At 34.4% G+C, this 27,751-nt stretch overlaps 1 protein-coding gene across 1 annotated transcript in view; it reads left to right on the top strand.

Annotated features, from left to right (window-relative positions):
• The first annotated feature begins 7,041 nt into the window (after nucleotides 1-7,041).
• The window catches only part of LOC110463564 (signal transducer and activator of transcription 5B-like), a 37,339-nt gene continuing 16,629 nt past the window's right edge, over nucleotides 7,042-27,751 (top strand). The window contains exons 1-14 of the mRNA XM_021518254.1: nucleotides 7,042-7,634; nucleotides 7,948-7,981; nucleotides 8,368-8,519; nucleotides 9,105-9,264; nucleotides 11,659-11,748; nucleotides 12,053-12,151; nucleotides 12,332-12,413; nucleotides 13,116-13,327; nucleotides 14,451-14,605; nucleotides 15,055-15,216; nucleotides 15,968-16,102; nucleotides 23,600-23,735; nucleotides 24,593-24,634; nucleotides 25,482-25,562. Coding sequence (XP_021373929.1) covers nucleotides 7,513-7,634; nucleotides 7,948-7,981; nucleotides 8,368-8,519; nucleotides 9,105-9,264; nucleotides 11,659-11,748; nucleotides 12,053-12,151; nucleotides 12,332-12,413; nucleotides 13,116-13,327; nucleotides 14,451-14,605; nucleotides 15,055-15,216; nucleotides 15,968-16,102; nucleotides 23,600-23,735; nucleotides 24,593-24,634; nucleotides 25,482-25,562 — 1,662 coding nt within the window. The 5' untranslated portion in view covers nucleotides 7,042-7,512. The remainder of the gene's footprint in view (nucleotides 7,635-7,947; nucleotides 7,982-8,367; nucleotides 8,520-9,104; nucleotides 9,265-11,658; nucleotides 11,749-12,052; nucleotides 12,152-12,331; nucleotides 12,414-13,115; nucleotides 13,328-14,450; nucleotides 14,606-15,054; nucleotides 15,217-15,967; nucleotides 16,103-23,599; nucleotides 23,736-24,592; nucleotides 24,635-25,481; nucleotides 25,563-27,751) is intronic.

The raw sequence follows: 27,751 nt of genomic DNA, 5'->3' as shown, positions 1-27,751 counted from the left end.
AAGTATCGGTATGGGATGTGCTTTAAAGTCGAATACAAAAAAATGACATTGTCAACAAAATGGCCGCAATGAATTTTTGATTTGTTTGTGAATTTAAAATACATTAAGGTGTTCGCTAAAGATAGCCAATGTCACCTATCCTATTTCACATGTTTTAGAGATCTTTTCCAATCCATTCCAAATTTGACATGTATGTGTATGATGGTACCGCGAACTCACCCATGACATCCGTTTTCTAAAATGGCTCCCAAAAACTGGTTACTGATTGGTCGAAACTCAGTTATTGTTCGATTTCGTTCATATTTAGTATAACTTTATTTAATTTGCAATAGACAACAATGCCTTTGTGCTTTACACACATTTAAACATGACAATGGCATGATGGCAATAATAAATACATATTTGCTCTCAAATATTGAGGGCATTTACATGAATTTTATAGCAGCAAAATAACACACATTCACAAGGAACATACTCATTCACAATAGTAAGCATGAACACAGGATGCAATAGACTTATATTAATGCGAAGCGAAGGATGCAAAAAATGAATTTGAGTTACACATTTAACAAAATTTCATGTTTAATTTCATTAGCTTTGTAAATAAACAAAGCTAAATTTCTAATAATAAAATAGTTTTTTTCGAAGAAACAAGTTCAACAAATTTGTCCATATTTGGTCTACAGTAATATTTCTTTTTCAAACATTTTGATCTAGTTTCAGAGTTTAACGGGCATTCCATAACAAAATGATATTCATCTTCAATTTTAGTACACACACTACAATATCGCATTTCTGAAGGTATTGGGTTAGATCTATGCCATCTCCCTGCTTCTATATTTAATCTATGGGAAGATGCGAAGCGCTGTTAAAGATTTTCGATTTTTTTAACGTTTACTATATCAAGATATTTCTTATAACCAAACTCATTTGATAAAAGTATATAACATCTTGCTCTTGGCGAGTCAACAAGAGCACTATGCCAATCCTGTTTAAAAATATCCCTAATTCTGTCTGGTCTGAAATAATTCTAAAAATATGTTTTCATCTCCAACTCCTTGTTCAATCTATACAAATCCGAAGTACATAATACATTGTTCACTAACTAACCAATTTATCACACGTGACGTTTCCGCTCGTGTATAAAGCTCACCATAGACTGACTGGACTAAAACGTTCTTCTTTTTATGAACAATTTTTAACCGATATTTCATAATTTTAACGTATCTTTTAAATTTAAGGGGAAGACAACCTAATTCTCCATAAACAAAATTGTTTTTCGTAGAAGATTAAACTCCAAGTAACCGCTTACAAAAATTCAAGTGCAGTTTTTCTATCGCCATCGCCAAAAGAAAATCCCAAACTTCACATCCGTAACTCAATACAGGACATATTAGTTTATCAAACAAACCATACACATGTTTTGGTGTTAAATTTATAAACTTTTGTAACAGTTTTTCTAATTGAAATAAAGATTTCGAGCCTTGGCCCGATAAAGTTAATTGGGCTTCAGAAAACAACCCTGAAGTAAAAGCAACCCCTAAAAATAAAAACTTCCTAACTATCTGCATCTCATCCTCACCCAAGTAAAACCTTAAATTTTCTGGCAGTCTTCCTCCTTTTCTGAACACCATCACTTTAGATTTTTCCACCGTTTACAGTAGTCGTTCAAAATATTTAATCCGTTTTGTAAACCGACACTGGGGCTAGCTATCGGAGTGATATCGTCAGCATACAATAGTATGAATAATTTTAAAAATCCAACTGATACACCCTCATACCCACTATAATCAATTCGTGCTCAAGATCATTTACATACATAGCGAACAAAAATGGGGATAAACTTTCACCTTGTTTTACCCCGGTTATGCATTCGTACTCTTCTGATATTTAATTTTTAATTTTAACTCGAGCTTTAACAGAATCATACAATGATTTCACAATATCAAGCATCTTACCTCTGATTCCTAATTTAATTAACTTCAGCCACAGATTATCTCGTACTACATAATCGAAAGCTTTCGAAACATTTACAAATGTACCGAATAACGTTGTTTTTGCTATTAACAACACATGACATTAGACCATGTAAAATAAATATATTATCACTGTATATGACCAGCTCGAAAACCGGCCTGTGCATCTACATACACACTATATGTTTCAGCCCATTTTGTTAACCGACTATTTAAAATCTTTTACATAGTTTCCCAACTACACTTAATAAAGTAACGCCTCTGTAATCACCGACCTCTTATTTCTTACCTTTCTTATAAATAGGTATTACATAACATTAATAAAATGTTACGCCCCCGACTCAAAAACTCATTTAACACTAAATTAGATCCCGCACTTTTCCCGTTTATAAGCTGACCTAAAGCTTCATTAATTTCTTCTCTAGTTATATTATCATTGAGCTCATCAAACATTACTTGTACTTCATCATTCAAATATCTGTTTACGACATCCTCATCGTGCGTGAAAAAGGAATCATCCGGGTTGTTAATAGAACTGAAAAACTTTGCACACAAAAGTGTAAAATGTCGATTTTATTGACAACTCGTACACAATGTCATTTTCACCTTTGTGGGTATACGCTTCACTGGTCATTTGTCTGATGAAGGTGACAGCGTACATAATGTACTAGTCATCGAAACGTCACATAAAAAATGTTATTGGTTGTGTAAAAAGAACTTCTCATAATCAGTTTTTAAATATATCAATAAATTACTCAAATGAATCATAACGCATAATTATCGTGAATTCAAAGCATGTTCATAAACTTGCAATTTTGAATAAATTCTTGTGGTCACAAATAGAGATATGACTATTGTTTATATAAAGAAACAACTGTAATATACTTTAGCTCGAAAACTGCTATCATTAATTTTATGATACTAAGTCTTTATGTGTAATTTTATATATTATTTTAGGTCCTTATTTCTAATCAATGTTTAATTCTTAATTGCTATCCAGTCTCATGTAATTGTTACCTGTATTTTCCAATCATCGTTTACTAAAACACTCACGCTCATACAGAAGCACGCAAATAATAAAAATTAAAAAAACACTCCATACTCATATCCCGAATGCAAACTAAGCAGCAATATCAAGGAAAGTTAAAGAGATATCGGTCGATACCGAACTATATATGGATGCCGATGATTACACCTAATTTTCAAGCGACTTCCGTCCTTTCCATTTTGTTTATTGCAAGCGTTCTCTCCGTGACCCGGCTTTGCAGCTGCGACGTGGTAGTTAAAAGAGACTTATTTCCATATGTTGCAAAAGTAATTGCACACGGTGGGCTTACGTTATATATTTTTTAGAGAGTTGATTGAAATTCGTTTTCTTCCCTGCTAGCGTATTCTAGCAGCAGCGGCACAGTAGACAAGCTGGTGCCAGTCATATGGCATGCGCGGGTTTTCCCATCCAGGTGAAAATCAAAAACATTTTTGTTTGCATACTAATTGATTTGTTTATTTATTTATTTTATTGACTTATTTAAAATGATGTAGAATAAAGATGCTGTGTGAAAGTGACCGGACATGCAAACAAGATTGGAGTGATAAACAGTAAAAGTTTACTTTGATATTTTCAAGAAATAATGTACTGATATTGAGATCATAGACATTCATTCTTAATTTCTTTTTTGCAACGTCTTACGATAAAATTTCGTTGGGAAATGTTGAGTACACATATGTGTTATCTCATTGTAGCTATTGCATGGTTATCGGTTTTCACCCGTTATGTATGTATACACTGAGTTTTAAGTCCAAATACAGATATTTAACGGTATCATAGCTATTTTTATTTACATTTTCTTTCCATATTTCGTACATAACACCGATTTGATCAAAATGTACCCTGTAGATACCCGAGGTATCTAATCCTCTGATGTCAGTCCCAGTCGTCAATCGTACGATAATCTTTATCATTCCTGACTATACAGGTCAACATCCCTAACTGTACCGGTACAATAATATAACTTAAATTTACATCCCTGACTGTACAGTTCAACATCCCTAACTGTACCTGTCGATAATACAACTTAAATTTTCGTCCCTGACTGTACAGTTCCACATCCCTAACGGTACCTGTCGATAATACAACTTAAATTTACATCCCTGACTGTACAGTTCCACATCCCTAACGGTACCTGTCGATAATACAACTTAAATTTATATCCCTGACTGTACAGTTCAACAACCCTAACTGTACCTGTCGATTATACAACTTAAATTTACATCCCTGACTGTACAGTTCAACATCCCTAACTGTACCTGTCGATAATACAACTTAAATTTACGTCCCTGACTGTACAGTTCAACATCCCAACTGTAATAGTACAATATTACAACTTAAATTTACAACCCTGACTGTACAGGTCAACATCCCAACTGTAACAGTACAATAATACAACCTAAATATTCGTCCTTAACTGTAACAGTACAATAACATACATTGTAACTTAAATGTATATCCCTGACTGTACTGGTCAACATCCCTAACTGTAACAATACAATAATGTAACTTCCATTTACATCACTGACTGTACTGGTCAACATCCTTAACTGTAACATTACAATAATATAACTTAAATTTACATCTTCACTGTAAAGATCAACATCTCTAACTGTACCGGTACACTAATATTACTTATTCGTGTAGAACAAATTAAAAGATTATAATCTGTATGAGCTTTTAGCTCTAAGTCCGAATGTGGGTCATTGTTTAAACTTATCCAAAACTAGATTTAAAACAGTTGGTATCAAGAACTGTGGAACTATATGGGACAATTTAAAGGAAACAAACTACGGACTTATCGAACGTATAAATCAGCTCTTGTACCAGAATCATACACTAGTATTTAATGTTGTCAATTTTAGGCATAGGCAGATGTTAGCTAACTTCCGTTGTGGTGATCTCAAATTAAGACAGGCCTGTACCTCGTCCTCCTGTAGCTCTAAACGATAACAAACAGTCAGAATCGGCAGCAGATGATCTTGGTAGACTGCGCATTTTATTCCGATTAACGACATTATAGCTGTCAGGTGTATATTTACTTCTAATTTGACAGATGTTATTGTTATACAGGTAAAATTTAAACGAATAATGATACTTCTCCTTTGATACCTAGCCATCGGCTAAATAATTCACTTGATATGGTCTAAAATTCAAATTGAGATTTAAGCATTGCGTTCATTTGATCACGTCATGAATTTCCTGTTTCTGTACACCAATGTTGAATAAACTGGTCAATAAAAATATATATTTAAAAGGCATTCGATACTGTTTTGCATAAAACATATTTCCTTATCATTGAGATGGACTGAAAACATAAACGGATAGAGATCTTTACCCTTGACCCTGCTTTACCCCAATGTTACAGAAATCGGAGTTACTATTCATTTTTGCAACCTTTGATTTTGTATTCGTGTAATTGTTATATATAACTTGAAAGATTTTTCCTGCAATGTTAATTTTTATTACATTTGCCAATCAACCTATCTTCACGGCGGTGTCAAATGCTTTGAATATTACAATATATATCATATTTATAAAGACAAAATAATACAATATCAAAATCAAAACAATGGATAATTACATACAGGTCACAATAAATGTGTATATGTTATTGGACATATGGTAAGGTTTGCGTACATTATACAATAAAATATTCCCTATCGGTTATATAAGCATGTGAATCAATAGAGAAAGTGTCGTAAATAATTTTGTAGTAATATTGATATACGGAGTCACTTTCAAGTCAGCTGTTGTAAATTGTTTACATTGTATAGATATTTACCACAGAGGTAAATCTAAATTCTTCCAATTCATTATTTTCTAACATGAAGTTAACTTCGTCTCCAAGCAGATGATACATAATTTCATCTTCAGATAATGAATGTATATAATGACTAAATGTCAGGTCGTGTATATTGACTATATCAATCCATAGCTTATCTCTAATTCTACTCGTAAATTCATCTTAATACAACATATTCTGTATAGTCTTGGTAGAGCACACCACACTTGTGACAAAGATTTGTAGTTCTACTATTTCTTATTGTTACAATTAGATGCATTATAAAATGTATCTTATATCTGTATCTGTATAAAGAGTATTTTTTTATAACAACAATATAGACAGAGCGGTTGTAACTTATCATGAATATTTTTAAATTTGCTAAAAACATTTGAAATACGTTCTCTAAAATCATTTTCCTGTTTGGTTAAAACAGACACTTTCACAATAGTTTTCTAGTTCATCTTTTCAGGACAATTACAATTATCCATAAATTCATTCACATATTTGTTCAGACTATACTTCTGAATTATTCTTAATAAATCTGGACAGAAACTTTGCTTTTTAATCAAACAATTTGTATCCATCAACAGAACTGCTGTAATCAATAGTTTCAAAAAGATCTTAAATGATAACGTATTCCTGCCCATTCTACATGGCCTTCCAAAAATCAGTAATTTCTTGACATCAACAATACTTTCTATGGATGACAATCCTATTAGACTACAGCAGAATCATGTTGCTTTTTATTACATTTGCCCATAACCCTATCTCCACGGCAGTGTCAAATGCTTTACGGAAATCAACATTTGAACAGAAAACTTATTTTACCGAGGGAAAATAACCTGATATAAGTGCATGCAAGATATTTTCTGTTGTAGAAAAACCTATCCTATTTCTAAATTCAGCTAAATAACAGTGTTGAGTGCTTTTGAAGTATTCGTTTATGATACCATCAATATCCGGTGCTTTGTTATTACTCAGATTACATTTTTTATCGAGTAATTAATGTATTATGTATACTGTTCTTCCGGCACAGGCAAGTACGAGTACAGTCTGGGATGTAAGCTGACAGGTCCTGATGGTCTCTTCCGAGAATTCCCACGTACGGGATTCTTCCCTGTTGTGCCCGTTATGCAGTTGAACGGTAAGTCATTAAGTAGGCTACGTGATCCATTGATAAATGATCGCCATCGCCTATGTAACGTCAATCCGACTGCATGACTTGAGGGCTCAGTTGACAATAGTATACAATTATCATTGAAAGATGTCTTTTCACTTTCGGTTTGCCCAATGTCAAAGGAGTGTAGACACGAAATAAAGTTGACATATCTGCCTGTGAGGTTAGCGTCACTGACCTTTTATTTACTACATAGAAAACAGGAAACTAAGTCGGGCACTTGCTCAGGAATTTCGACGTGCTGGATTTTTCCTTTTAGTGAACGAGTATTGTAGCAGAATACTTCAAGGTTAACAGGCAATGGTGATTTTTACCAGCCATTTGTTCTTAAAATTTTGATATTTTGAAACCTTAAAGACAAAAGTGGATGACAGGGATTGTAAAACTGATCAACTTAAAGGATTAAGTCACAACGCACAGGGAGGTTTGTCTCACAATTACTCTCATTTAGAAACTAAATCTGAGGCAGACCTACACAATCAACCATGTGCTTACTCACAGAACCATCATTCCATGCAGTCACATGATGGAATGTACAACATGGAGACAGGCTATAGCCAATACACAGCAGGCTTTTCCTCGGGGAACACAACATTTACATACCAACCCAAAGGGGGCACTCATTTCTCACCATGGCCAGCAAAGGTATAAATTGAATTTGAGATATGTCCAACAAAGCTGGAATATAAAATGTTAAGAACAATGTACATAGGTTTATAATGCCTCTAGATCTGTAGAGCTGAAGTTTGTCATAGGTCCATATAACATTAGTGAAAGTGTTTATTGATGCTAAGGCTTTCAATCTCACTGCTGTTTAAACATGTCTTTGTTCTTAATAAACCTTGTGAATTTAAATACTGTTGTCCTACAGTTTCTGGTGAAATTCTTCCAAATTTTGTATAAGACTGGTTCATGTGGTTTTTACCCATGTTAAAACTTAAGATGTTTAACATTGCAGAAGTTTGTTATATTGGTCATTCATCCTTGTTCAGGTAATTATTTTTCAACCTTAAATTTCTCATTGTAATATTTGTTGGTCAGTCTCTTTCTTTATCATTCAACCTTTTTTTCCTAGTAAATTTTGATATTAAGAACAGTAATGGTATGGATTATTGGCCAAAAAATGTATTTCTCTGTGTATGTATTTGTAATAAAAGAGATCTTTGCTTTACAAAAAACCATAAATGCAATAACGATATACTTCGTGTATATATTTACTGATATATTGCTGTGCTAGTTTTTGACTTGCTTATTTTCAGTATATGTACTTGATACCACGGTTATAAATGACTCACTATGATGAAAGGGAGATAAGACACTGCTGTATTTAGAATTCAAATGAACATATCAGAACTGCAACATAAGTTTCATTCTACAGCCAACCGGGAACTGGGACCCAGCAATGTCCCTTTGGGCTCGTGTTCAGCACCTGGAGGGGGATGTCATAAAGAGGATCCAGTCTCAGTATGGCCAGCACTTCCCTATTGAGGTCCGCCACTACTGTGCCCAGTGGCTGGAGGAGCAGCCTTGGTAATGCGATATTTTTCTTTTCAAATTGTGGTTTAGATTTCATTGTACATGTATTATTACTAACCAACTCTTCAATTACACGACCCAAGCTTTTTAAGCCAATTGTAGACACATACTTTCAAAGACAGAATTCTTGTTCTGAATAATTTATGTAAAATATATGGCTTGTCAATCAGAATGGAATATTTGTGAATGGAAAATCACCATACATTCTGACCATAGAAGCAAAATAAGTACCAGTACCGAGGGTGTACCAACTGTTACCATTTCTAAATGATTATCATAAGCTTCTTATGTAACACCCAATTTTAAGTAGTAGGCTGCAATGATATCTCCAAAGATATATTGAACGATAAAAATTTAACGATTGCAGTTATCAAGGGAAATGACTGGGTGATTATTTTGAATAAAGTTTAAGGAAGGGACACATCTTTGTTACTGCATTAATAACTGTTCAATCTAGTTTATGTAACTTCCCCTCATCCCATAAACCACCGCCACCCCTAATGCTGAACAGAATTTCTGGAGATGGACTCTGTGATGTCATTGTTGTATATGTACCAAATTCAATCTGTTGTTCTCCAGGAGTCAGATTGAGGAGGACAACCCTGCCCATGAAGTGTACGCCCACCAGGTACTATCTGACTTGATCAAGGCCATCCAAATACGGAAAGACGAGTTTCCTAGCAGCAATGAAAACTTCTTACAGAAGATGAAGCTACAGGAAACTGCAAACAAACTCCAGGTAAGTCACTTCTAAAAAATAAACTACATTTACCTAGCCCCCAAACTCCAGGTAAATCACTTCTACAAATGAACTACATGTAGCTAACCCCAAAACTCCAGGTAAGTCACTTCTATAAATAAACTACATGTACCTAACCCCCAAACTCCTGGTAAGTCACTTCTACAAATAAACTACATGTACCTGAACCCAAAAACTCCTGGTAAGTCACTTCTATAAATAAACTGCATGTACCTTACCCCAAAACTCAAGGTAAGTCACTTCTACAAATAAACTACATGTGCCTAACCCTAAAACTCCAGGTAAGTCACTTCTTTAAATAAACTACATGTACCTAACCCCGTAACTTCAGGTAAGTCACTTCTACAAATAAACTACATGGACCTAACCCCCAAACTCCAGGTAAGTCACTTCTACAAATTAAGTACATGTACCTAACTCCCAAGCTCCATGTAAGTCACATCTACAAATAAAGTACATGTACCTAGCCCCCAAACTCCAGGTTAGTCACTTCTACAAATAGACTACATATACCTAACCCCCAAACTCCAGGTAAGTCACTTCTACAAATAAAGTACATGTACCTAACCCCCAAACTCCAGGTAAGTCACTTCTACAAATAAACTACATATGCCTAACCCCCAAACTTCAGGTAAGTCACTTCTACAAATAAACTACATGGACCTAACCCCCAAACTCCAGGTAAGTCCCTTCTACAAATAAAGTACATTTACCTAGCCCCCAAACTCAAGGTAAATCACTTCTACAAATAAAGTACATGTACCTAGCCCCCAAACTCCAGGTAAGTCTTTTCTACAAATAAACTACATATGCCTAACCCCCAAACTTCAGGTAAGTCACTTCTACAAATAAAGTACATGTACCTAACCCCCAAACACCAGGTAAGTCACTTCTACAAATAAAGTACATGTCCCTAGCCCCCAAACTCCAGGTAAGTCTCTTCTACAAATAAACTACATATGCCTAACCCCCAAACTCCAGGTAAGTCACTTCTACAAATAAAGTACATGTACCTAGCCCCCAAACTCCAGGTAAGGCACTCTCGCAAATAAACTACCGTATATGTGTTATCGGGCCAGAAACAACGCTAACGACCCAGTTGGTTCGAATTCGTGGTTCTTTATTTTAGGGCTTAACCCGAGCAAAAAACCCATAAAATACAAATAAACAGTTACACACGGTTACATACAGCCACTCACATACCTACATATATACCAAGGGAAATAACTCCTACTCGGTAAATTTACAAGTTTACCCTATTTCTATAAAATCCCTATATTTTTACGTAACGTTTATATATATAAATGTTACAATATTTCTAACATATTATTAAATACGTTTCATAGAAGTTGACAGAATATAGTTTTCTTTCATTATTGAGTATCGCTCTATTCTATGCTTGCTACACCGGCATACCTTGTGAAGGTTTGGGTAGAACAGTGTTTATGTAAATTCGATTGGTGTGTGTCAATATGCACACATACATGTTCAGTCTGATGTTAACGGGTACTTCCAAGAAACAAACAATTATATGCACATTCTTCTCTCAGTGTCAACCCATAAAAAGAACTAAACTCACTAAATTGATTTAAATTTAAATTTAATTTATTAATGATATGAAAAAGTAGATATTTGTGTCACACTTTCATGTCAGAGGTTATTTTTCCAGTTTTTATTTTGAATTTTCAACCCCCAAAAATACCTGTGCAAATTGCATAGGTGCGCAAATTACACTGGGTTTTACGGCGGATGTACTGATTTCAGGCAACCAAATCTACACAAACAAACTCAATACATGTATTTAAATTGTGTAGGAGTAGTGTCATGTCAGTTTGATTAAAGTCATGTATGTAAAAGCGGCATGAACGTAGTTATGTCATGTGTATGGGCAGTGTCTTGTTTAGTGGCAGTGATATGTGTTGGGGCAGTGTCATGTATGGGGGCAGTGTCATGTGTAAGGAAAGTGTCGTGTGGGGGCAGTGTCTTGTATTGTGGCAGTGTCATGTGTAGAGGCAGTGCCATGTATGCAGGGAAAGTGTCATGTGTAGGGGGCAGTCGCATGTTGATTGGCAGTGTCATTTGTGAGGGCAGTGTCATGTGTAGTGGCAGTGTCATGTGTAATGGCAGTGTCATTTGTGGGGGCAGTGTCATTTGTGGGGGCAGTGTCACGTGTAGTAGCAGTGACATTTGTGGGGGCATTGTCATGTATACAAGAAAAGAGTCATGTGTGTTACAGAAATGTTAAAATATTTGCAGATTTAAGTATTGAAATATTTAGAAAACAGTGAGAGTTATTTCCAATACACTATTAATCAAAAGGAAATATGATGATTAATATTTGATAAAGTTTTCATATTTTGATTTGTTAATCAGACACTGTACAGCAATTCTCCACTACTGCTGGTCAAGGAAATCAAAAGCTGTTTGGCTCAAGAGGAAAGATTTGTACACCAGGCTGAAAATGTAAGCATTCATACAATGGCAAGTTGTATAATTGGATTGCCACTATGTTCAGGAAGAAATCAAATAGATGCCAATATGTTCAGGAAGAAATCAAATAGATACTGAAGAGTCTATTATGACAACTATTGTCAAAGTTCAACATTCATTAACAATTAATTCAAGTCAGGTAATGTTTTTAACAAAATACTAGCTTTAATTTCTGTATTGATTTATAAATGATGTGTCTCATATAATGGAAAGAAAATAATTTGAAAATTGACAATCGTAAGAAATCGTGGTTTGATGTTGTTGTTTTTTGATACAGCCGGTGCAGAACCAGGACACGATGAACGACCAGCTCAAATCTACGGAGATCTACAAACAGATTGATGAAAGGTTTGACAGATGTCAAGAAAAAACACAGGCAAGGACAAAGAGGATACATTCATCAGTCTTTGATTAGTTGTTCAAAGTTTGATGAGGTTAACGTTAAAATTAAACAAAGGATTTACGAAAAGTGAAAGGTTTGGGAAAAAACCTTTGCACATTATTCCCTGGGGTTTTGTTATCATACAGTGTTCTTCACTACTTTATTCTCTTACAGACAACAGAGGCTGGTCTGAAACAGTTGCAAAATCTACAAGAGTCGTTTGTAATCCAGTTCCAGAACCAGGTCAAGGTGAACGGTAAGGTTTTCTAGGTCAAATATCAAGATTGAGATATAACGTTAGGTCATTTTACGAAATGTTGGTACAATGGTAGCAAACTAGCTGGTGGTTTATGATAGGCCCAGTAATTACTGCTGGAAGAAAATAAAAGTCGTAACTGAATGTGAACCCAATATTAAGAAAATAACCATAAGGAAATTAAAGCAGTTTTAGTCAACAAGGAAGTTTATACTTAAAAACCTCTAAAACTTTGTCCTGACATTAGTGAAACAAATAAGCATATTGTTTGTTGTCTGAAAAGTTAGTATATGATATTTCAATCTCTGATTGTTTCATTCATAAACAGAGACTATTCAGCCTGTGAAAAAGCATTTTTTCTCATTCTAAAGCATGGATTTTGTGCTCAAACTAGCTTTCCTCTAAAATGCTTTAATTGTGTTTAACAATAAAAAAGATGAAAGTATAAACAGAGCAAAAACAGTATGCAGCATTAAGTATCTCAAGAGTTCTTCCAAATTATTGACAAAATATGCATTCCTTTTCACTTTTTCACTTTCCCTGAACAAGAACTTGAGGCTTGAGCACATGACCTAAGTTTTGAGCATGAGAATGATTTCATGAATACAGGCACTGGACTAAATAAAATAGTGCATGACATTTTACAGCATGATCACTCTGATATATGGTAGTCCTTGTATAGGTTACTTATCACTGTTACAGCACAGATCCAGCAGGTGGAAAAACAGAACAAGGACCTAAATCTATATACGAACGGGGCAGACGGCGGTCCGCTCGCAGAGAGCATGACACCTCAGCAATACCAACAGCTTATTAAAAACAGTGGCCAAATGGAGAAAAATTTACGTAAACAGAAGGAGGACCTGGAACGTGACTTGCTCAGTAAAGCAGAGGAACTGCTTCAGTATCGTCTGGTAGGTAATCAATCCTTAATTCTTGAAAAATCTTATGAATTTTATGCTTTAAAGTATCACAAATTCCTTTCTTGATGGTTTCCTTTAGTTACTACAGTATAGCAGTAGGTTATTTGATTGTTTATTTATGTCCAGTGTAAAATTATTAACATAAATTGGGAAAATGTAGCATTATTGTCGGTGAAATTGGGAAGACATCCTTCGTTTTAAAGAAATTATTACAGCACCTTTTTGGTAGAGGAAGCAGCCTGTATTCGGATGTAAAACTAGGCAAAAAACCCACTCATGTCTTTTTGCAATCATGCTTAAATACACATTTGATGAATCAAGAACATGGAATGTTTAATTCAAATTGAAATACCCAGTAGACATTGGAAATTTGAAGAAATAAAACAATAAAAAAGATTTTTAAATTAAGAAATAATTAATTACCATGATTTCTGTATTGCGCATATGTAATAGTTTATATTGTTATGGTTTGATTACCATGGTCCCTGTGTTGTGTTAATGGTGTTGTAGTTACCATGGTTCCTGTGTTGTGGTTATTTTGGTTCCTGTGTTGTGTTTATGTTGCCGTAGTTACCATGATTCATGTGTTTTGTGTATATGTTGTTGTAGGTACTATGGTCCCTATGTTGTGTTGTTGTAGTAACCATGATTCCTGTGTAGTGTTTATGTTGTTCTAGTTACCATGGTTCCTGCGTTGTGTTAATGTTGTTGTAGTTACCATGGTTCCTCTGTTGTGTATATATGCGTATATATGTTGATGAGTTTATTGTAAGGTTACCACGATTTCTATGTTGTGTATATGTTGATGAGGTTATTGTAAGGTTACCACGATTTCTGTGTTGTGCATATGTTGACGGGGTAATTGTAAGGTTACCACGGTTTCTGTGTTTTGTATATGTTGACGGGGTAATTGTAAGGTTACCACGGTTTCTGTGTTGTGTATATGTTGACGGGGTAATTGTAAGGTTACCATGGTTTCTATGTTGTGTATATGTTGACGGGGTAATTTTAAGGTTACCACAGTTTCTGTGTTGTGTATACATACATGTACATATGAAAATATTGTGGTTACCATTTTTGTTGTGTTAAATATATTTGTATTATTCTTTTAAAGATACTCGCTGAGAAGCTTAGTGATACATTTCTTGGACTTGAAGAGCTACAAAAGATAGTTGTAGATAAAGCACTCATCGCATGGAAACGCAGGCAGCAGTTGTCGGGCAATGGGGTCAAATTTGATACACAGCTGCTGGACAACCTTCAACAGTGGTCAGTGGGTCACTGTTGTTCTTTACATGTACATTTTAATCAGTGAAACTTTATAGTGTTGAAAAATCTGAAACCTAACAGGTTTCTCAAGGAGTATCACTAAATTATACTGAAATACAATGTATACTGAAATATACTGCCTTGGGGACTGAAAAAGAACACCTCAATTTTTATAAAGGAATGTTTCAAAATTATTTGCTACCATCGTAATATAATAAGTTTCATTGTACAATTGTATCCAGGATTGAAGTATAAACAAGTAAGCTGGGCTTGATTGGAAGTGAGAATGTCCCAGCATACTAATTACAATATCCTTGTAATGTATCTGAAATATGTTTATGCTGGTAAATGTATCTTTATGTAGTTTATACTGTAAAACATGTATACATAATGCAGGTTATACGGGTAGAAGATTGAATAACAAATGATTGTGCCTGTGATCGCTGTAGGTGTGAATCCCTGGCTGAGATGATCTGGAAGAACCGACAACAGGTCCTTGGTGTGGAGATCCTCCGTCAAATGCTTCCAATAGATATTCCTGCTGGTACACCTGACCTTGTCCCAGAACTTAACCAGAAAATCACTGGTCTTCTTTCCTCTCTAGTGACAAGGTACAGTAGTGATGTCACATATATTCTCTCTAGTCACAAGGTACAGTAGTGAGGTCACTTATACTCTCTATAGTCACAAGGTACAGTAGTGATGTCACATACATCTCTCTAGTCACAAGGTACAGTATTGATGTCACATACATCTCTCTAGTCACAAGATACAGTAGTAGGTCACTTATACTCTCTATAGTCACAAGGTAAAGTAGTGATGTCACAAACATCCCGCTAGTCACAAGGTACAGGAGTGATGTCACACACATCTCTCTAGTTACAAGGTACAGTAGTGAGGTCACTTATACTCTCAATAGTAACAAGGTACAGTGGTGATGTCACATACATCTCTCTAGTCACAAGGTCAGTAGTGAGGTCACTTATTTCCTCTCTAGTCACAGGGTACAGTAGCAATGTCACATATCTCCTCTCCAGTCACAAGGTACAATATCACGTGATGTCACATATTTCCTCTCTAGTTACAAGATACAGTACTCAACTGTAGTGATTTTAAATATTTCCTCTCTATTGGAAGATATAGTAGTAATAACACATATTTTACTTTTATTTTTATATATATAATTAAAACAAAACACTGAAGACTAAATCTCTCAAGTAATTTCGCCCATATTGGGGCTTTACAGGTGATACGATCTATATATGTATATATCACATATTTGGGTTTATTAAGTGAAAGCTCACTAAAGGAGTTGTCCATAATAATCTCCAATAACTGATACATTCTAGATTTCTGTTCTAGCACATTCATTGTGGAATCTCAGCCACCTCAAGTTCTGAAGAAAGGGTTACGATTTACAGCAACCGTCCGCTTACTGGTGGGAGGTAAACTCAACATCCACATGTCACCACCCACTGTCAAATCCTTTATAATCAGGTAAGTACAGGGAGGCAAACACAATTTCCTCATGTCACCACCTACTGTTAAGTAGGAGGTAAACACAAGATCTTCATTTCACCTCATACTGTTAAGTGGAAGGTAAACACAAGATCTTCATTTCACCTTCTACTGTTAAGTGGGAGGTAAACTGAACATCCTCATGGCATCAACCTACTGTTAAGTGGGAGGTAAACTCAACATCCTCATGTCACAACCTACTATTTCATTTCAACAGATTTTCATCATTAATAATCAAAATGATAACCCCTACCCTCTCAGACAAACTAGGCTGTTCAACCCACCTTTATGTAGAACTAATAACTATTTTGACAGTTTTTTCCCTCAAATGTGCCGCACAATTAACATTGCAAATTCTGATCTTCTTAATTCTCCCTCTCCTGCAGCATTAAAAAAATATTTGAATAAAGATATTATTTCTGATAGTGAATCTGTTTCAATTTTCAAAACAGAAGGTAACCGAAGAGCAAGTATTATTCTATGTCGACTTCGAAACTCTTGCAGTAATTTAAATTATGATTTACACCATGACCATCTTACTAATAGTCCTGCTTGTACCTGCTCTGCTGAACATGAAACAGTATCTCATTACTTTTTGGAATGTCTTTTTTTCAATAATCAAAGAACAACTTTGTTCCCTTCTCTTAATAGTTATGGAAATCACAACCACATTGATAAAAACATTCTTCTCCAGGGCTGTCCTGATTGTGATGGGCTTACAAATAGAAGAATACTTGATGATGTGCATATTTTTATTGGAAAATCCCGTCGTTTTAATTTTTATATGACTTAAAGCCATGATGTTATACAAAAATATACTATATATTCTATATTTCATCCAGGAGATTCTAGTTGAGCATGACTACTGTCTATTGCGTGTACTTATCATGACATTGTAAATAATTACACTTTATATGTATTAAATGAATTTATTATTTCTAATTGTAACAGTTGTTGGTAGCAGTGACCTGTGCAATATATGCACATGGACTTTTGGTCTAAGCCTGCCAATATCTGTCTATGATAGTGTATATATATGCTGAAATAAATGTATTTGTACATGTACTTGTATGTGTGTGTAAGTGTGTATGAGGTGTGTGAGATGTTTCCTTCATGAGTTACTTCCCCTTAGCCTTGTGTTAATATTAATTATTTTGTGTTATTTTTTTCATTTGCAACATGTCTAAAATATTATGTCTCCTTGTTTATTCAACTTTGGCCATTTGACGGAGAGAATTTATATAGGCTTTGCCTGTTATTCAATCCAATTGATTATGACATCTTGTCAATAAAATTTGATGAAATGAAAACAGATTTTATTGACATGGTGTTATGTTCAAATGGATCGAATAACAGGCAAGCCTATATAAATTCTTTCCATAGGTGGCTAGAGTATTACAATAATATTTTAGAACTATAGCTAAATATACTTTATAGATATTTTGAAATGAAAATACATAAATGTAAACAATAAATTAATAAAAGGGAGGTAACTCACTTTTGATTATTTACAATACAACATAGGACATACACACGCCGTCACAAACACACACACACAAACAAAACATAAATATAGTTATTGATTATCATAACTACACGTATACACATGAGTTACTATTTAACATTCGATACAGTTAGGTAGATAGACCAAAAGTTCATGGGCAAGTACTGCACAGGTCATCACCACTAGAACTGTGTATTAAATTATTTATATGTAACTTTTTAATCTACAGATTTAACCCGATATGTACATTTATTAAAAGTATAAGTGAAACATTGTGTAGAGGAGCACAAAATAATTAAATGAAAATATATATTTATTACATAATCAAATAAATTCACAACCATGTTCAACTATTTTCATAGAAAATTACAGTTTTTGTCAATATAATGGCTTTCTAGATCTTGTGAAAGTTAAAACGATTGGATTTCCCTATAAAGTAATGTATATCACGAAGCATTAGTCTGTTTATATTACCTTCACAATTAGGACAGCCATGTAAATAATTTCAATACCGATATGGTTATGGTCAAGGGCATAATTATGAGTGAGTTGAATAAATTAATCCTCAAATCATAGTAAATAGGACATTCTAAAAAAAATGAGAGACTGTTTCCAATTCATCTGAACAAGTACATACTGGACTATCAGTTAGGTGGTCATGATGCAAATCAAACTTTAAATCACTACAATCATTTCTAATTTGGGAAAGAAGAATGTCTGCCCTTCTATCACCTTCGAAAATTTTAACAGATTCACTATCGGTTATAGCATTTCTATCTAACAACCATTTAAAACTTGCAAGTGTAGGAGAGTCGAAAAGATTAGTATCAGTGTTGTTAGCTGTGCGGCACATGAAAGGAAAGAAGCTGTCAAAGTAGTTATTAGTTCTGCATATTGGTGGGTTAAAAAGTCTAGTTTGCCGGAGAGAATAATGATTTTCATTAGGATTGTTTGTAAAGGGGATCAATACATCTTGTAAATATTGCGGTGAGAGTCCATGTATTAATTTATACATCATGATATATTTGTGTTTCTCTCTTCTGGCAGCCAGAGTTTTCCAACCAAGTTCGGTATAAAGTTTATTATGAGATGTTCCTGAGCGAAGGCCTGTACTAATTATTGCTGCTTCTAATTGTATGGATTCTAAAAGATCTGTTGATTGTTGTGTGCAGTTATCCCAAACTATGTTAGCATATTCCAAAATTGGCCTAATAAATGCAGTATAAATTATAATTAATGTTTTTCGATTTACTCTAGTTTTTATGTCACGAAGAATGTTGAGTCTCCTGTAAGCTTTTTAAAATATGTTCTGAATATGTTGTTTCCATGATGCATCATCTTTAAGGGTAAGTCCTAAGTGTGTATGTGATGTAGTGTCTGTAATTTGGCTGTTTTGAAAAGTCATAGTGGGGTGATTTGTGTTATGTTTCCTTGAAAATATAACTGTTTTAGTTTTATTAGGGTTAAATTGTATGTCCCATGTGTTTGCCCATTCATTCAAGTTAGTGAGTTCAGTTGTTAGTGCTTGTGCTGCTTGAGCTGGGTCTTCATCTATAACTACATACAGAAGTGTCGTCTGCAAAAAGGTTAATATTAGTGGAAAGATTTTCAGTGATATAATTGATGTAAATAAGGAAGAGAAGTGGGCCAAGTACAGATCCTTGAGGTACCCCTGCATTAAGAACCTTGAATTGAGGAAGATAACCCTCAGTACTAACTCTTTGCATTCTGTCTGTAAGATAATTTTGGAACCAGATAAGTAAATTTCCATCAACACCATAGTTTTTTAGTTTATGTAGAAGACCTTGGTGCCACACACGGTCAAAAGCTTTACTGATGTCACAAAATATAAACCTTAACTCCTTTCCCTGGTTCATATTACTAACAATTTCATTGAATATGAACAATAATTGATTTACTGTAGAATCACCTGGTGTAAATCCTGACTGATTCTTAGTTATAATAGAATTTCCAACTAGGTAATTATAAAGATATTTGAAAATATTTTTTTCCATTAATTTACTAAGACAAGAAGTTATTGAGATAGGTCTATAGTTTGAAACATCATTGGTTGAACCATTTCCTTTATAAATAGCATTAATGTTTGCTTGTTTCCAACTATTTGGGATAACACCATCAGGACCTGGTGGTTTATTAACATTTAGACTATTCATTTGGTCAGAGACATCTTGTTGAGTGACATGGATATTTGTTAGTGAAAATGGGGTGAAATGTTGTGCTGTTTGAGGGAGTTCAAGGTCAGGTGATGATGTAGAGATATCAGTAAAGTGACTGTTAAGGATTTCAGTTTTTATCAATTGGATGGTGAATGACCTGATTGTTAGATTCAAGAGGGGGGATAGAGGAGGATTTGTTAGAAAAGTTAGTGATAGATTTTGCTATCTTCCACCATTTGTCTGGAGGGACCATACTATCATTTAGTGAATTTTCAAGGTTTTGTTTATGTAATTTGCCTTTGCTTCCCGAATCAGGTCAATAGTTTCTTTTCTTAGAATATGAAATCTGTGCCAATAATTAGGATTATTATTTATTTTAGCCTTTTTGTGTATTCTGTTTCTTTGTCTCATCTTAAGTCTAATGGTGCTGTTCATCCATTGTTTATCATTTGGGCGTACTGTTATCACTTTTGTTGGAATACAATTTTTGACCTGATCCGTTAAACAATTAATTATAGAAGCATTAAATAGCTCAGTGTCCTAGTTGAATGACAATATAACCATCAACATTAAAAAGAGCATTATTCATATTTTCAAAATCAGCTTCATCATATTTCAGAATGGTCTTTTTATAACTAATATGTTAAAAGAAATTTGGGCATGAATTGATGAGTGGTCACTACAGAATGGTGCTGATACATAGGTACTTTTAATTATGTTTCTGTTATTAGATAATATAATATCTATGGATGTGGCACTGTCAGGTGTTATTCGTGTAGGTTCATTAATAAAACTAGATAGATTATGTTTGATAAGGAGTCTTGATAAGTGATCATTTAATGTTAAGTTTAGCATATCAACATTAATATCACCCGTAAGTATTACATCCATAGAAGTATCAGTAGCTCTAGTCAATGTATCATCAAGTTTGTTCTAGTAGTCAATGTTACTGTCTGGTCTATACAAACAACCAAGGAGAAATTTGTTATTATTAATTAAAACTTCTGACCAAAGTAGCTCTACATCATCCCTTTCTAAGTCAGCTCTTCGTTTCATAATAACAGTGTTTTTGTAATATACTATAAACCCACCCCCTGGACCAGTAGTTATATCTTTTCTGCGAGGAGAAGGAGTAAAGGAGTACAATTGAATGTCAGTGTTGCTAATCAATGGATTTAAATGTGATTCAGTCAGGCATACTATATCGTTACTTTCGGGTTCAGTTCCAATAAGGAAGTTTTGTTTCTAAGGGATCGTACATTAAGGTGAACCATATTAAGATTGTGTAACGGTCCAGGATTACTTTCATCATCAAAACAGAGGCATAGAATAATAAACTGTGTAACTAAAAAGGATGATAAATTATATAGACCCTCAGAGAATAGAAGCCATTGTATAGATTCTTGAAATCAAATACGATTAAGTTTTGAAATATTTTAAACCACCGGCGATCCACCATAATTTGGATATACTACTATTAAGTGGGAGGTAAACTCAACATCCTCATATCACAACCTACTGTTAAGTGGGAGGTATTCTCAACATCCTCATGTCACAACCTACTATTAAGTGGGAGGTAAACTCAACATCCTCATGTCACAACCTACTATTAAGTGGGAGGTAAACTCAATATCCTCATGTCACAACCTACTTTTAAGTGAGAGGTAAACTCAACATCCTCATGTCACAACCTACTGTTAAGTGGGAGGTAAACACAACATCCTCATGTCACAACCTACTATTAAGTGGGAGGTAAACTCAACATCCTCATGTCACAACCTACTGTTAAGTGGAAAGTAAACTCACAACCTACTGTTAAGTGGAAAGTAAACTCAACATCCTCATGTCACAACCTACTATTAAGTGGGAGGTAAAATCAACATCCTCATGTCACAACCTACTATAAAGGGGGAGGTAAACTCAACATCCTCATGTCACAATCTACTTTTAAGTGGGAGGTAAACTCAACATCCCCATGTCACAACCTACTATTAAGTGGGGGGTAAACTCAACATCCTCATGTCACCAACCTATACTGTTAAGTGGGAGGTAAACACAACATCCTCATGTCACATCCTACTATTAAGTGGGAGGTAAACTCAATATCCTCATGTCACAACCTACTTTTAAGTGGGAGGTAAACTCAACATCCCCATGTCACAACCTACTATTAAGTGGGGGGTAAACTCAACATCCTCATGTCACCAACCTATACTGTTAAGTGGGAGGTAAACACAACATCCTCATGTCACAACCTACTATTAAGTGGGAGGTAAACTCAACATCCTCATGTCACCAACCTATACTGTTAAGTGGGAGGTAAACACATCCACTTTCATCACTCATTCAATTCATCCAAAAGTACAAGTAGGTATATTCAACAGCCTCATCATATCATGTTGGTTGACTGAAACATTATGCAAAGTACCAGTAGATATACGTTCATATCAACTTCTTGAGAATTGATTGTAAAATCAAATTTAAATATCCTGCTTATATTTTGATTAAATAATGACTTATTCAAGTTGCCATGGTCACAGTGTAAATATATGAAGCACAAAAGTAACGTACTGCATAATTTTATGATTGGAGCAGAAAAAGTAGATGTAATTATTGATCCTATTACTGCAAATAAACTGTCTTATTTCCCTGATGTCTCCCTAACAAAATTACACCACTATATAGCTTAGCACCAAGAGAGGGTAATTATCAGTACCTATCACAAAAGACAGGTTTCATACATCAACTTATAAACAAATGTACAGTACTGTGAATGCAGCTGAATAGAAGGTCAACTTAACACAGATTTTTATATTATCCAGGGTTCAGTGTTAACAGGTTGGAGTGTAGTCGGATATAACTTCACTGAAGGTAGTCCTGATACGCAATCACAAGTGCTATTTAAAACACCCCCACTACACTTAATTATTACTGGGTGTGTGCATACTTGTGAGTTGTTTCCTGTTTATTTATAGAATTTCACATAATGGACAGGAAATGAGAACTAAACTCATAACTGCCCATGTGTAAGTGTGTACACAAAGATTGCAATTCATGACGTATTTGATGTGTAGTACTAAAATGAAAAATACAAGAGAACAAGTGTGGTTTGCTTACATCTTTATTTATACTGTGATGTTAAGTGATGTTATGTAGAGGTGTTCCGCAGTTATTGGAACATGTCACTTACAGTTCATACTGCAATCATAATGTACAGATACTGTAGCTAGACCTGCACATGCCCCAAACATCATCCAGGCACTGTACAAAACCTAGGGTGTGGCAATCCTTACTGTTAGAACAGTTTGAATCTATCACTTTTTACTGATTTGAGGATTAACTTACTAAAAATAAATGGTGGAGATTCATTTAGAACTGAAGCAATTATAGATAGTCTTTTATTCAAAATTCAAGAAATGGTGTTGATTCCTATTTTTTGCATTTGGTAGTCAAAATATTTTATGCGAATAAGCATTTCCTTGGGAGAAAATGTTCAGTAATACCCACCATTGTGTTCTTAGCCGTCAACTGATACAAATAGAACACACCTTGTACTGACAGCTTATCTTCCATCAGTTCATCTCTATATAGGCCGAGTGAGCTTATATCTTATATTTATTTAAGGTATGTTATCATAAAGGTCTGATTGGGATAATACACATATTTTTATTTATCAAAATTTAGTTCAAAGTGTTCGTAATTTCCAAACCCTCTTTACCCTGGCACTGCAGTCTGAGAGAAAGTTAATCAACAAAATGGTTGTCTGCATATATTTGTTTTAATTGTTTGCTGCAGCGAAGAACAAGCAATAGCGTTGCTGAAGAACGACACCCATGCTAAGAGTGATACAAGTGGTGAGATCCTCAACAACAATGGGACAATGGAGTACCACCAGGCCAAGGGAGAGCTCAGCATTACCTTCCGTAACATGGTCAGTTATATCTTCACACAGAAACCTATCAATCTTACATCTAAAAACAGGGTTGCAATAGTGTACATCTTAAAGCAGGGTTGTAATAATGTGCATCTTAAACATGGCTGAAATAGTGTACATATTAAACTGGAGTCTTAATATTGTATATCTTAAATTGGAGTCTTAATAGTGTACATCTTAAAACAGGGTTGTAATAGTGTACATCGTAAAATGGAGTCTTAATACTGTACATCTTAAAACAGGATTGTAATAGTGAACATCTTATATTAAAACAGGGTTGAAATACTGTCCATTTTAAAATGGAGTCTTTATACTGTACATCTGAAAACAGGCTTGTAATAATGTACATCTTAAAACAGGGTTGTAAAAGTGTACATCTGAAAACAGGGTTGTAATAATGTACATCTTAAAACATAATACTGCACATGTTAATGAAGCCTCTTAATACCATCCAGTTTTATAACAGACTTGAAATACAATTCCATTTTATGCTATCTTATTATACCTAAGTTACGTACTTTGTCAAATGCTTTGAACAATCTTGAAACTTCAGCGAAATTGAAATTTTTATATGTCAATTGTTTTTCACAATCTTTCCATGATCATCAAATTCAAATCCTTTTTCGTTAATTTGAAGTCATTTAAAATAAGAATATTAAAATAAATAGAAATTATCTTCTCGTGGTAGTGGGTACCTGTCAGAGCATGTTCTTATTGACATGGTATCTGTTGGCAGTTTTACAGCCAAAAATTCATTATAACTTACTGAGTGTAATCTTGTTAGTGTAAATTTGTAAATCGACTAATGAAACTTCATACATACCTTTCTTTTTTCTTGGTTTTTTCTTTTGCAGTCATTGAAGAAGATCAAACGAGCGGACAAGAAAGGCTCAGAAGTATGTAGCTATTGTGACGACGTTTTATGTATACTGATTAGTTCCCCACTTATATAAACCATAATTATTTTTTCATATTATTCCACACAAGTGATTGGCCAGGAGGGCATCACGTGTCCACCGATAAAAAACGATATTGACTTGAAGCGCATGATTTTTGTTGAAGGACTGGGTGTTTCTAAAAATAGAATTATGCCGTGTCTCCAAACAATGCACTGTCCCGCTGCCAAAATATATTTGCTATGGTTTTGTTTCAGATTGCTTACATCACTATTTTGAAAATAATAAAACAATTGTAGCCTTTAACTTCGGTCGATACCTCGATTAAGTCGATAAATCCAGGTATAGACCTCAGCCAAAGGCTATAATTGAATAGCGTTTTTGTAATGGACATGACAGACGTCTGCTGGATAACTGAACTACTCAATAGTGAATCGGACGTAATACCAATTAACCAATCTATCAATCAATTGACATGTTTTCATTTGTGGGGTCTCGTGTTTGCTTCCCTGTTATAGCTACCAACTCCATTACGACATAATTATCAAAAACCCAGACAAATGATGCATAATTATTTCTGGTCAAAAAGTACCTTTATTATCTTACTCCTTTGAATTGGTGAAGTATAATTAAATTTTGTTTACTTAATAAACATGTACTTATGTAATGTTCTAATGAATCAAGTTGACCATTCATAAAAGCAATTTTCCTTTGAACACAAAATCATTACAGTTTTACTAATTTTTCTATCAACTGAACTTACCAGTGCAAAGTGGAGGTGCTTTGGGCCTTATCTTTGAACTCTGACCTTTCGTGATCTTTACTATGTGATCTCTGACTTCCACAGGCAGTAACGGAAGAGAAGTTCTGTGTGCTGTTCCAGTCAGATTTCCAGATTGGCAATGGGGAGCTCATGTTTCAGGTTTGGGTAAGTCAAGACAGTGTACAGTATATTTCACTTAATCTCAATGTGATATTGATTATCCTTGAAATATACCTGTAATGTAACATGTGATATTGTTTACCCTTGAAATATACCTGTAATGTAACATGTGATGTTGATTACCCATGAAATATACCTGTAATGTAACATGTGATAGTGATTACCTTTGCAATATACCTGTAATGTAACATGTGATATTGATTACCTTTGAAATATACCTGTAATGTGACATGTGATATTGATTACCCTTGAAATATACCTGTAATGTAACATGTAAAAGCGTCAGAATAGCATCAAATAAAAAAATAATGAGCAATTATGTAAAGGTGGGGTCAACGCCTATGGAGATTTAACATTAGCGTCGGCCCCCGCTTTGAATTTAAAAACAAGATAACTACAAAAAGGTATGGGTATAGGAAGCTTAAATAAGGAACCGTTAGTTACAGAATTCATTTTAGGATAAATGGGACCTCATTGACTTACACCTGTGTGGGTGTTAAAGGTGCGGTAGCACAATTCTTCCTAGAGCATTTAAATAAAATAATTACTATAAAATTATATCATCATCGTGTGCAACATATTCCAACTTTCATTTTGATACCGAATATTACACTATTTCAAGAAAGTATTGTTCTTTTTATTGAAGATTTAAGCAGAAAAGACTGTGAAATTTCATTACTAATGAGAAAATTTCCATTTTTGTCACGTTTATTTACATAGTTTTAAAACCAGTCTATATTTCATACTTGCTTAAAAGTTGGCTACCAATAATATCTTTCAACATCAGTAATTGCAAGAAAATTGACAACCGGTAAATTTGTCATATAACACTTTTGATTCAAAAAAAGAAATACATAACTTTCTTTCCATTTTTCCTTTAACATGTGTTTCTTCATGACCAAAAGTCCTTTGGTCTTGATATTTGTAATGTAATATTCCTCCATATTTTGTTTAATGAATGGTCAATAGGCCAAATAAAATAATAACTAGAACTGAAAGCAAAAAGATTAACTAATACCCCACTCCTATATAACCCAAAATGTAAGTTAAAGGCTAACTAAGACAAAGAATTGCAAAGCAATGCATAGTTCAACACACACACACACACACACACACACACACACACACACACACACACGTAAAATATTTAAGAATATATGTCACTTACATACTTCCTGTACTCCCTCCCCATGCCAAAACATACTTCCATACCAAATCTTATTAGCCCCGATGAACCAGTTTTGCTTCAGTCGTCCTAGTAGTTAAGAAGGAGTTGTCAAGACAAAGATTTTTAACAAAGGGCCAGAACTCCTTAAAAAGGGTCGAAATGAAAAAAGTACTACCCTGTTGCACGTACCCGAATGCACGACATCAGGGGATAATTACCATATCTGTAAACATTCATTGACATCGGCACAGTAGAGTATGAGGCAGACAAAGGTTCTTTTCCTAAAAAGAGCCATAATTCCTTTTTAAAGGTTTGGAATGAAACATACTATTTGGATGCACTATGTCAGGGGGCAGTTACCATATCTTTAAACTTTCGTTGAAATTGTCTGCATAGTTTTGGAGGAGTTGTCAGTATTTCAACAAAGGGCCATTACTCCGTTAAAAAGGGTCATATTGAAAAACAATAATACCTGGATGCACACCATCAGGTGGAGGTTACTTTATGTGAAAACTTTCGTTGAAATTGACCCCTTAGTTTTGGAGGACATGTCTGGACAAAACGTTTTCATCAAAGAGCCATAACTCTGTAAAATAAGGATCAGAATGAAAACATAATACATGTATGCATAACTTGAGGTGGTAGTTATCATATCTTGAAACTTTCGCTGAAATTGATCCATTACTTTAGAAGGAGTTGTCCGGACAATCTTTTTTCTACGGACAGACAGACAGACAGACAAGCTGATTCCAGTATACCTCCTAACTTTGTTGCAGGGTGTATAATAAAATGTATGATAGTTTTACTATTAAGATTATTTGATTATTTTCATATAATTGCATATCGTTGTCTATAACACAATCTCAACCTTAAGTAGTTCTCCAGAAGAAAGATTACTTTGGCAGAATACAATTTCATGAGTTATAACTGCTGCACATAACTTTAAAACATGCGTTATATAATAAAGTGTTTTGGTATGATACAAAAACAGAAAATGTATCGGTTT

This window comes from Mizuhopecten yessoensis, unplaced genomic scaffold, assembly GCF_002113885.1.
Source record: "Mizuhopecten yessoensis strain PY_sf001 unplaced genomic scaffold, ASM211388v2 scaffold10917, whole genome shotgun sequence".
Classification (NCBI taxonomy): domain Eukaryota; kingdom Metazoa; phylum Mollusca; class Bivalvia; order Pectinida; family Pectinidae; genus Mizuhopecten; species Mizuhopecten yessoensis.
Note: the sequence above shows the minus strand (reverse complement) of the source record. Positions and strands in the feature narration are given on the sequence as shown.